Genomic DNA, 12,909 nt, shown 5'->3' with positions numbered 1-12,909 from the left:
GATGATAATAATGTATTATTAATAATAGTAAAAATTATAATAATAATGATAATGATAATAATAATAATGATAATAATAATAATAACAATAGTAATTATCATTATTATTATTATTATTATTATTATTATTATTATTATTATTATTATTATTATTATCATTATTATTATTATTATCATTATTATTATTATTACCATTATTATTATCATTATTATCATTATTATCATTATTATTATTATCATCATTATTATCATAATGATAATAATAATAATAATAAGAGCAACAATAACATAATGATGATGATAATGATGATGATGATGATAATAATAACAAGGATAATGATAATAATGATAACAATGAATAATAATAATAATAATAATAATAATAATAATATAATAATATAATAATAATAATAATAATAATAATAATATATAATATACAATGATAATAATAATAATAATTAATAATAATAATCTAAATATAATGATAATAATAATATAATAATAATAATAATATAATAATAATAATAATAATAGCAATAATAGTGATAATAAAAATTGTAATAATAAGGATAATAACAATGGTAATAATGATAATGAAAATAATAATAATGATGTTGACACGGTAATGATGGCAATAATAATAACAAAGAATACATTTGTATTCTTAATTGAATATTCTTTAATTCCTTTTGGAATATTGTGACAGTTTTCAGAAAATTATCCGATAAAATAAGGAAAAAATATAGGCTCGTAGATAGGAGAGAGAAAATGAATATTTACGGATCACATAAATGTAAGATTTGTGAGTTATAGATTTAAAAAAGAGCACCTTTTTCAAAAATTGTAGCTCATATAACAATACTCATATATTTTAAAATATCATCTGTTATCTTATTTTGTCTTTGAAATCTACCATGGACATATATTAACGTTAAATATATATTGCGACCCGGAGTTAAAATCCCTAGTGCATTTTGTCGTCTGAAGGAAAAGCCGTAAACCTCGATAGTGCAGAACACTCTATTTAGCAGACAAAAACCAAAACTACAAAACAAAAAAAAAAAACTGATGAAATTGTTAAAAGACTTCTATCCTTTTCTCAAGGTCTGAAACCTCCCATTTGAAAGCAGAAACGGAGAGGGAGAAGGAGAAGGAGAAGGAAAAGGAGAAGGCAGACGAAACTCCCAATGACTCCCTTGCAATATCCTGAGGCATCACGGGCATCATGCAGCTTTTTTTAAGAGGGACAGCGGCCGTTCTGGGCAGGCTAGGGCGTCCTTCGCCCAGGTGGACACCCGGAAGGAGGGAAAGCGGCGGAAGGACAGATATAACAAGGAGATCCGTGAACACCTGGTCTCCCTTGGCCTCGGCTTTCAACGCGAAGCCGAATAAACTGCTGAGCCTCCACTTCACGAAGGGGGCGACGGTGAGCCGGGTTATTTGGGGGCTTATTTTATTGTTTGCGGTTAATTTTTTTGGGGGGACAGGGTTGTGTTATGTGGTTCATGGTATGGGGTTTATTTTTGGGGCGGGTTTTGGGGGACAGGGTTGTGTTATGGGGCTCAGGGTTTGGGGTTTATTTTTGGGGCGGGTTTTGGGGAACAGGGTTGTGTTATGGGGCTCAGGGTTTGGGGCACAAGAGCATGTCTGCTGTACCAGTTGGCAGGTTATCAGATTATTATTATTATTATTAGTGTATTTACTTGTGTTGGTCTTGATTTTGTTAGTCATTGGAAATTGGATCATGAATAGATTTTTTCAGGAAAATTGTATATACTGCATCATAAAGGAACGATTCTGCATAAGGGAAGGGTAACTATCAACAGATATTTATATTAACCACTTAAGGATATAGCAGTTGCTGTGCCAAAAGCCAGTTGAAATTCACCCTGTACATTCTGGCATGATAGAGCTTGTAAACCTTTGTGGTGATTAGGGTATGCTTCAACTTGTTGTAGCATACCCTAATCTGTCTAGTCACAATATTGCATTACCTATATGAAGAGAGAATGGGCTCAGAAGCCAGACTATACCTTCTTTAATTTATTCTCTCTTAATAGCATTATTGTATTATTATTAGTAGTAGTATTATATGATATTATTTTATTCAACATAAAGTTACTTTATTGTCATTTTCTATTTTCAGGGCTTGTTTGGTCTCCCAGAGCTGCATGAACCTGAAGGCTTCTATTTGCTCAAGGAAAATGCAGTGCGAGAAGCAGAGTCTCTGGTGGCCGAGTGCTGCTCTCCGGAAAGGTCACGCAAAATGGTGGAGGTAGGAGAGTTGATTTTAATGTGGACATACTGTTATTAATAATTCTAGAAAGATGTGAAATAACAATAGTAATGCTAACATAGATAGATTGTAACAGCAAAGTAATTTTACCTGGATACACTGTGCAAGGGAAGTGTCTGTGTTAGTCGATTGCCCCAGGAAACCATTCTCAGCCATGAGTGGTTGGTTAGTTGGGTGGTTGTGGGTCCCCAGGCTTCCCTTTATAAGAAGCTCGCAATATGCAGGTAGGTGACCACTTCACCGGCGCACCCCTTTTAGTGTTGGGAAAATGTTCTGTTGTGGCATTGTCAGTCAACGTTCCAGACTACACACTCCTCAAGGGCATCCATGATAGTTTGGGGAGACTGGAAGTTGGTTCTGTGGGTGGTGTCTAGTCTATTTATAACCTATGTATTGAGGGAAAGGAGGTGTTGATAACAGGCATGTGGGATGTACTATTTGTGCTCAAGGCATCTGTATTTCTGTAAAGATCGTGAAGGGCAGGGAATGACCATGTATGTTTAATGTGCCTGTATGTAGCAAGGCTTATTTGATAAAGTGCCTATGTAAGTGTTTTGTTGAAATTCTAAGTCTAGAAATTTATATTAGATAAATGTAAAATTGACAGAAGTTCATGTACTATTCTTGGTAAACACTGTAGTCATAGGTTGTCATTACTAAATGATTACAAATTGCCATCTAAAAATAAGTGGTTTTGAAATATATGTTCTCTGTATGATCTCTGAGTGTACTGTGTTGTGTGTTGGCTTAGTTTGACCCGTTTCTCTCATGTCAAGGTTTTGTGTGGATTCGTGAAATAATGATAATCATGGTTATTGACTAAGATCATATCACTCTGTTGCAATTACTCTTATTAGGATATTTATGAAGGAATTGTTACAATGCCATCTCACAGCACCAGCGGTAAGAAATTTAGAGAAGCTGCTGGAGGCTTCAAGTATTTAGTTACTCCAACCATTTAAAGAATATAGAATACATAATAAGAATGATATCAGTATTCGACATGGCAGTTAACTTTGATATAAGAATAAATTGGACAGGTGTGCCTGAATCTCTTCTTTTGATTGGTATATTATTCATTAATTTGTCTCTCGTTTTTTCCAGGTCTTTGATCACCTTTCAGATACTCTCTGTCGTGTTGCTGATTTGGCCGAGTTTATCCGTATGGCACATCCTCATGCCCGCTACTCCCATGCTGCAGAGGATGCAAGCATTGCCATAGGTGGACTTGTTGAACAGTAAGCATAAGGCAAATTTTTCTCTTGTGGACATCTGTTGTCATGCAAAAGCTTCTTTTGTTCGTCTCTTTAATCCTTATCTCTATTTTATTAGAGGCAGTGATTTTACAAGGAGCATAAACTATACCCTCATGCCTTTCCATATCTTAAGACATTTCCTTCTTATCTGATCCAGGTTAAATACTCACCGACAGTTATATGATAATCTGAGGGAGGTCGTAAGGAATGGTGACATTTTCCCAACCACAGATGTTGATCGGCACGTGGCCAAGCTCTTCCTCTTCGACTTTGAGCAGTCAGGTTGGTTCTCTGTTTGTTGTAGGCTTAGGTTAGGCTTACTTGATAAAGAGAAGAAGAATGATATAGATTTGTTTTATTGTTTATCTTTGTATTTAGATTTATGTTTAAAGTTTTCACTTTGATACATATTTATGCATGCAAAACACACACTCTCACTCACTCATTCACATACACATACATATACATATACATATACATATACATATACATACACATACATACATACATACATACATACATACATATATACATACATACATTATCTAACCTAGCTCATTCCAGACTTCATTCCCCATCCATTCCCTCACAGGCATCCACTTGGACGAGACCAAGCGGTGCCGTGTGGTAGCCCTGAACGAGGCGATCCTCACCCTCGGGCAGCACTTCATGAACGGCTCCCTCCAGTCCCGAGCGATTCCCAAGAAGAAGCTGCCTGAGTCCATAAGACAGCAGTAAGTTGTTGGAAATTAGGGTGTCAGTCTCTGTACTCGAAAGGTGTTTGGATGGGTAGTTTATATTTATGGACTAGATGGATTATCACTCTTGTAGTTTTATTTTGTAGGAAATGAAAGATTTCTCTTTAATTCCTGCACATCAGAAATATGCACGTCATGTTTCCTCAACAGCTTTGCCATAGACGGAGACAACATAGTGGTAACAGGCCTGTACGCAGACGCTCACATGGAAATCACAAGGGAGGCTGCTTACAAGATCTTCCTACACCCTGACCAGCATCAGGAGTACCTTCTGACAGAGCTGCTCACCAGACGGCATGAGATGGCCACCATCTGTGGCTTCAAATCGTATGCCCACAGGTTAGTGTTGTGCAGGGGAGAGTGAGATCTAATGGAACTTAATATTAACCAGTGCTAACTATACTTTACTATATACTAGGATCATTTACTTGGATGGTACATTTAGGCCTTGTTTATTTCTCTCTCTCTCTTTCTCTCTCTCTCTCTCTCTCTCTCTCTCTCTCTCTCTCTCTCTCTCTCTCTCTCTCTCTCTCTCTCTCTCTCTCTCTCTCTCTCTCTCTCTCTCTCTTATGATAAAGGAGTTTTTAAAATCAATCTTATTCATTTTATTTTTCACTTTTAGCCAATTATATTTGAGTTTATTATTGGTAAATTTCCAGATAATTTTGTTTTCCTGTAGGTTTTTCTTTCTTTCTCTCTCTTTTTGTATATTATGGTATTTCCAAGGTTCGTTATTATTATTATTATTGATTATAAAACATAGGTCTGATTTATTTCTGAATCGTTGGTCCTATTCCCTTTCACATAGAGCCGTCGAACAGCATGTCTTACTGCCGTCTTCCGACTTGTTGCTTTTACATTTCTTCGTTTTGTCTCTTATGATCCGTTTCTTACCTCGTAACTTTCAATGCGGTTGCTATAAGACATACATCTCCTGTTGCTCTTCTCTTCTTTTTGATTTTTCTTCTCCTTTTTTTACTTTTTTTTCTATTTTTTTTTCTTTCTCTGTTCTTGTCTTGTTCTTTTTCTCTTCTTTTCCTTTTCCTTCTTTCTTTTCTTTTCTTTTCTTGTCTTTTCTTGTCTTGTCTTGTCTTGTCTTTTTACTAAGTTGGAATGGTGCAGCTTGGATGTCCTGAATCACACAGGATTATAGTTTATTTTTTATTTTTAGAATAAGTTTGTAGATTCATTTTGACCATTACAGTCATTGTATTAACACTGCCCTCCGGGAAATGAGAGAAGCAAATAAACCAGTTTATAAATCAGTGATTAGTAAGTGAAAATGATAGACAAATAAGAGAACATACATAATAGTAATGAGTAAATAAGTAAATAGACAGGATATATATATAAAATTTCAGATTAAAGTAAACCACAAAATGCTTTTACAGGACCTAGCTCCCTGGGATGTGCCTTACTTCACTGGCCAGGCGAGGCAGAGCAAGTTCTCCATGAGTGGAAGTGATCTCGCACCATACTTCTCTCTAGGGGCAGTTATGGACGGACTCAGCAGCCTGCTTCGGAATCTGTATAACGTCTCCCTGAAAGTGCAGGAGCCGTTGCCTGGGGAACTCTGGACCAGCGATGTGTATAAGCTGGCTGGGGTTGGAGAGAGTGAGAGAGAGAGAAGAGAGAGAAAAGAAGAGAGAAAAGAGAGAGAGAGAGAGAGAGAGAGAGAGAGAGAGAGAGAGAGGTGTGTGTGTGTGTGTGTGTGTGTGTTTTCATTGGGATAGAATGTAAAATGTATTGAAGATAGTATTATTAAGAGAGATCAGTTGGGCTGTAACACATAAACAAAATACTGATATGTGTTAGCACATTATTTGTGAATCGCAGAGCGATTTCATTTTTGGAACATTATTAAACCACTTATTTACATATAGTATCTTTGCAAAACACCTGCTTAGGAGATGATAATAATTGTCCTTTCCCTTGAATTCACCTGCTTGAAACCCATCCCCCTGCAATGCAAAATCAATGCCCCTTTTCTCACCCAAACCTCCCCACTCTCTCTTCCTCAGTGATGCATGAAACGGAAGGCCTCTTGGGCTACATCTACTGCGACTTCTACGAGCGCATTGGCAAAGCCCATCAGGACTGCCACTTCACCATTCGGGGTGGGAAGCTGCTCCCCAATGGGACGTACCAAGTAAGTGTGCCAAAGTATATGCCTACATGTAAGTAATGTAATATACATGTGGTATGATGTAAGTGGTCATGACTGACATATTTAGCCAGGTTTTGGTTAGTGGCATTTGTAGCTTGTTGTTTATTGTTATTGTTTTTTATTATTGTTTTGGTATTGTTGATGTTATTAATATTATTATCATTATTGTTGTTGTTGTTTTTCCTTTGTTGCTGCCATTGAGTTCATCAAAACCATAAATTTTGTTTCTATATTCTTTGTAGACTATCAAAGCTAAACAGTTTTAAGATATATGTAAATTGTATAATTGTAGTTTCTATCATTTTTTGTTTATTCTGTTTTACTTATTGTCACTGTAATTGTTATTTAGGATGTGATTGTAGTTATTGTCATCCAGGATTCTCATTATTATTAATTTTAGTATTATTGTTATTATGGTTATTATTATCATCATCATCATCATTAATGTTATTACTCTTTTAATTATTTTTATTATGATTATCATTATCATCATCATCACTAATATTATTACTCTTTTAATTGTTCTTATTATGATTATCCACATTATTGTCACTCCAGGATCCGATTGTGGTTCTTCACCTGAACCTCCCTGCTCCCACCTGGTCCACCCCCTCTCTGCTCACGCCCGGCATGGTGGAGAATCTGTTCCATGAGATGGGTCATGCACTGCACTCAATGCTCGCAAGGTCAGAGGGTCAGGTCTCTCTCTCTCTCTCTCTCTCTCTCTCTCTCTCTCTCTCTCTCTCTCTCTCTCTCTCTCTCTCTCTCTCTCTCTCTCTCTCTCTCTCTCTCTCTGTGTGTGCTTGTGTGTGTGTGTGTGTGTGTGTGTGTGTGTGTGTGTGTGTGTGTGTGTGTGTGTGTGTGTGAGAGGGAGAGAGAGAGAGTTGTCTTTGTTATTATAAACATTGTTTTCTGCAGGTTTTTAAATATTTTATCTATGTTTTATTCATGTTGTTATCTCAGGTTAATTATCATTAGTAGTTGTACTCTTTATTACTATAATTTATCATTTTCTATTAACTCCATTTTTTTTACAATTCCCTTAACACTTCCACTCCCCAGAACGCAGTATCAGCACGTGACAGGAACACGCTGCAGCACAGATTTTGCAGAAGTTCCCTCGATCCTGATGGAGTTTTTTGCTATGGACCCCAGAGTCCTGCGCACCTATGCCCGCCATTACAAGACAGGAGAGCCCATCCCTGACACACTGCTTGAAAAACTGGTAGCATCCAAGTCTGTGTTCGCTGCTTCGGAAATGCAGCTGCAGGTATAGTGTCATTTTGAAGATCTCAATGGGCGATTAGTGAAAGGGATCATATCCCTGACTATTTCTTGTCCATATTTTAGATGTTAGTGTGACATTATGTTGTGACAATAATCTGAATCTGTGATATTAATTCTGGTTACCTTCTGTTACAGCTGTCATAAACTATGATACAAATTTCAGTAGAGTTATGGAATTCCTTTTATTAAGTTTTTTTTTAAGTGTTGGGTGGAGATAGCATTCTGAATTTATTTACAAGTATTTAGTGTGATAGTATTAGTTCTATGAAGTAGAAATTTCTGTGGTATGTTGCTGAGTACACAAGAATTGTTTTTGTATTTTAATATTCCCTTGTATCATCTCTTTTATCAGTCTACTTCTCTGTCTGTCTACATTGAATGTACTGAATAGTTATCAAAAGTTGACCAATATGTCAATACAGTTTCATGTAGTCTGCTTAAAGGAAAATATAGGAAATACATACATTGTAATCCATTTAGCGTCAAAAACATATATCTTATTTTGTAACAAAATTATGGTCAGGTACTCTATTTTTCCTTATGTAAAGCATATATTTTAAATCCACTCTGCAACACTCTCTTCTGCTACAAAATAATAGCTGTCTTCATGATTAGCGTTTCAATAAAAAAATAATAATAATAACACTTTATTTTCCAGACCTTCTACTCTATGCTTGACCAGCGTTACCACAGTGAAGAACGTTGGGATTCAACCACAACCACAACACAGATATTAGAGAAAGTGCAGAATGAATATTATGGGCTTCCTTATGTCCCCAATACTGTAAGCATGCTTTATTCTCTTTACTAAGTTTATGGCGTCTTGTATCAGGATCGGTATTCTTGTATTTTTGGTATTTGACTTCCATCTCTGCAATTTATTTTTGTCTATATTGGTAGTGATTTTACATTGGAACTGCATTAAATCTAAACTCGAAAGGAACTTGTCAATTCAGTTATAAATATTTTTGGTGTTTTCACTCTTAATCTATCATAGAAATGGTAAGGAACTTTAGCACAGATTTTTTTCTATTATTTTTTTTTTTAATTCAGGCATGGCAGCTGAGGTTTGGTCACCTTGTTGGCTATGGAGCAAAATACTATGCATACCTGGTGTCTCGCGCTGTGGCCTCCTGGATCTGGCAGAAGTATTTTGTAGATAATCCATTCAGCAGGTGAGTTGGTTTGGTGCAGGTGTGTAGTCTCTGTTTTCATTAACCCTTTCCTGCCGGGTGGCATGTATATACATGCCATGGCATGCCTGGACTATATTCCAGGTGGTTTGTGCATATATGCCATGGTGTGCCAGTCCTGTTTTCCGGGGGCGTGTACAGTCATGCCGCGCATGCTATGGTGCCGATGCCATCCCCTGGCAGCAGAGCCCAGGCCACTCTGAAAACAGCCCGGGAGAAAGGGCTTTCGCATCGGGAAACCACCCAGCAGCATTGGGTTAATTGATTTATGTTACTTGCATTTGATTTTAATATACAAGAGAATGTGTGTGTGTGTGTGTTTGTGTATGTGTGTGTGTGTGTATGTGTGTGTGTATGCGTGTGTGTGTGTCTGTGCGCACGTACGTAAACACATACACGTGCATGTTTTCTCTCTCAGACCTTTCACACTAAATTAAAGAAAAGTTCTGTAATGAATTAGCACGAGGCAACCATGGCATCTATTTTTTTCTTCACTCTACAGGGATATGGGCGAGAAATATCGCCAGGAAGTGCTAGCTCATGGAGGAGGGAAACCCCCCCGAGCTATGGTGGGAGAGTTCCTCGGCCGAGAGGTGACAGCAGAGAGCATGGTGGAGGCCCTCAGGACAGATTTGGAGTCAAAGAAAGAGAGGGTGGAGATAATCACTGCAAAGTAGGATGGGTTCTTTGGATTTATGGGGTATTGCAAATGAGGGCCCAGGCATTTTGATATTGAATATTGAGGTATCTTGAAAGAGGGTATAATATTTGGATATTACTGGACTGTGAGCGTATTTTGAGAGACTACTTTCTCACTGCAAATGAAGACACTAGTAAGAGATTTTAGTTGTCTGTCAATATGTACAAAAAAAATACAGATAATGTTATGATGTTATGTATATGTTTTATTGCATCAGGTGCTGTATTTTTAGGATGAAAATAAAGCATTATAGGAAATTTTTTTCAAGCATCTATAGAGTTTTAAACTGTAAACTAAACTGATGGAAACTCCCTTACTTTGTCACTCTTTCCATTGCTTTCCCTTTGTAACTGTCTATCCTATGAATATGTTTGGGATTAGGCATTTTGTTGTTGGCATTTGTTAATGGAAATGTGAATTATCTCAATTAATTTTCTCAGGGATATGTTTGTGAGATTATTCAGACGTAACCAGACAGGTTGACGGTATTGCTATGAAATTTGAAATTCAGTTTCGAACATGATGAAAATGCAGTTTGGTAGTGTTTTTTTTTTCTTTCTTTCTTTCTTTCTTTTTTCTTTTTTCTTTTCTTTTTTCTCATAATAGTAAAAATTTGCAATAACTATGTCATCTACATAAGCAACATGATAAATGGTGTTCCTGGTTGTAAATGATAGATATAAATATGAAATATAAAACTAAAAGATATTACAGAACATTGTTAGGTTTTATATTCTTCATAAAAATGGTGCTTATATATACCTGTTCAATTATTATTATTGATAATGGTATTGTGATTTGGTACATTTGTTATATTGTGTATATAAAATATATATTTCTCAAAAAAAAAAGTTTTTCTTTTACTGAATCAAGTTGCATGTAGTTTCAGTCACCAAAAATATGTGCTTTCTTTAGGGGTCTTATATTATTAGGTTGTGACTTGAGGTTCGTTAGACCCTCATCATAGAACATCGTTATTAGTAGGTGCAGGAGAATTGTTCACATTAGTATTACTACCAATGTCATTATTGTAATTGTTGTTGTTGTTGTTATTGTTATTGTTTTATTATTATTATTATAATTATTATTATCATTATTATTACTATTGTTATCATTATCATAATCATTGTTATTTTTATAATTATTATTAATTATTATTTTTATTGTTATCTTTATCACTTATATTATTATTATTATTATTATTATTATTATTATTATTATTATTATTACTATCATCATCATCATTATCACTATTATTATCATCATTATCATAATTATTACCATTATGATCAATATTATTATTATTATCAACATCATCATCATCATCATTATTATTATTATCATTATTATTATTATCACCATCATAATCTTATTTTTAAAAGCAGGTAAGTAAACTTCTAGCAGAATATAAGGGTCTCTTATTATTATACTGCTGCTTATAAATAAATATATCAAAAGTTAAACTGCAAAGAGAAATCTATACTACGGTCACTTTCAGGTAAATCACACAGATTAACAAATAAATATGGGTATCAACTTATCTCCTATGAGGTAATCTGCATCAGTTAGTTATCAAATTATTATAATTCCTATTCTGTCAAGTACATCAGCTTAAAATTATATCAGAGAACTTTAACAGAACTCTTTAAATGTTCTTAAGGCTTTTTCCCTTTTTATAAAGAAAGAAGAACTACTATTTACTTTTATTTTTATTGTTTCATATACTTTGCTGAACATAATGGTTACTCTGAATCATTAATTATATCACCATTATCATTATCATCATTATTATAATTATAATAATTATCATTTTATCACTTCAGCTGTTAGTGTTTCTGCTTTGTCTGTTTATTTTTATAACTGTTGTACTTTATCACTATCTTCTGTAATATGTGTTTGATAGATAGTAGCTGTATTTGTCTACTAATGGCAATCTTTACTGAGTTATGTACCTTGACACAATAACGTAGAATTCAGACTATTAAGCATATATTTGGAATATCTGCTTTTCATTTCTAATATACTATTATATATCTAACTCAAAGGCTTATAGGTATGTATACAGTGTGTGCCACTTTCTCTCTCTCTTTCTTTCTTTCTCCCTCTCCCTCTCCCTCTCCCTCTCCCTCTCCCTCTCCCTCTCCCTCCCTCTCCCTCCCTCTCTCTCTCTTCTCTCCTCCCTCCCTCCCTCCCTCCCTCCCTCCCTCCCTCCCTCCTTCCCTCCTCCTCTCCCTCCCTCCTCCTCTCTCCTCTCTTCTCCTCCTCCTCCTCTTCTCTCTCTCTCCCTCTCTCTCTCTCTCTCTCTCTCTCCTCTCTCTCCTCTCTCTCTCCCTCTCCTCTCTTCTCCTCCTCTCTCCCTCTCCTCTCCCCCTCCCTTCTTCCTCATCTCTCTCCTCTCATATCTCCCTCTTCATTTCTCTCTCTCTACCTCTCTCTCATTTCTCCTCTTATTCTCTCTCTCTCATCTCCCTCCCATTCTTTCTTATTCTTCCTCTCAGAATCCCCTCCCATTTATGTATCTCTTCTGCTACTACATTTTCTACTTATCATTCTCTCTCATTTAGGCATCTCTGCCACACATTCATCTATTTAGTATTTAACTTCTCAATCCTCCTCCATTTTAATGCTCATTAAATAAATGACTGGCCAATTAACAAATACAAAGGAATAGAAATTGTATTAATTAGCCATAATGATCTATCATTCTGAGCATTTATAAATGAGAATATGCACAACAACATTAATCTATAGATTTAAAACTTAAAGATCAAGCTGCATTTTAGAAAGGCAGCATTAACATCTAATATCTACAACTGCGAAAACAAAGAGCAATGGAGTATTAAAAGTTGTATTAATTACCATCATTAACTTCTATATTCAAATACACGAGGACAAACAAGAAATCCTACATTAAAAAAAATATATATGCTTACCATACTAGTGAAAACCAGCAAAGTTTTACATGCAATTTGCACTTTTAATAATATTTACAAGTGAAAATATTGGCACATTGGGTGAGAGATTTACTTAGGAATAGCACAGAATTTTAATTAAGCAAAATATATACATGTTAAAATCAAATTTAAATCTATGAGAAAGTACATATTCAATATAATACAAAAATAGGATAATGCTGAATATAATACAAAAATAATACTAAATGCAATTAGTTGAAATATGATAAAAACTACACATATTTAAGAATGATTCCCTTGTCATGCCTTGAAGCCCTATTAATCACTTCCAGACAAAC

At 35.3% G+C, this 12,909-nt stretch overlaps 1 protein-coding gene across 1 annotated transcript; it reads left to right on the top strand.

Moving 5' to 3' along the window:
• Positions 1-965: 965 nt before the first annotated feature.
• LOC119577457 (mitochondrial intermediate peptidase-like) lies at positions 966-9,920 on the top strand. Its single transcript, XM_037925071.1, has 14 exons — positions 966-1,425; positions 2,146-2,274; positions 3,400-3,533; positions 3,709-3,833; positions 4,144-4,285; positions 4,460-4,648; positions 5,514-5,581; positions 5,678-5,911; positions 6,331-6,458; positions 7,035-7,162; positions 7,539-7,746; positions 8,422-8,547; positions 8,817-8,938; positions 9,459-9,920. The coding sequence occupies exons 1-14, from the start codon at positions 1,225-1,227 to the stop codon at positions 9,631-9,633; spliced, it is 2,109 nt and encodes a 702-aa protein (XP_037780999.1). The 5' UTR covers positions 966-1,224; the 3' UTR covers positions 9,634-9,920.
• Positions 9,921-12,909: the final 2,989 nt, after the last annotated feature.

This window comes from Penaeus monodon, chromosome 1 (genome assembly GCF_015228065.2).
Source record: "Penaeus monodon isolate SGIC_2016 chromosome 1, NSTDA_Pmon_1, whole genome shotgun sequence".
Classification (NCBI taxonomy): domain Eukaryota; kingdom Metazoa; phylum Arthropoda; class Malacostraca; order Decapoda; family Penaeidae; genus Penaeus; species Penaeus monodon.
This window is presented reverse-complemented; position numbering and strand designations above follow the sequence as displayed.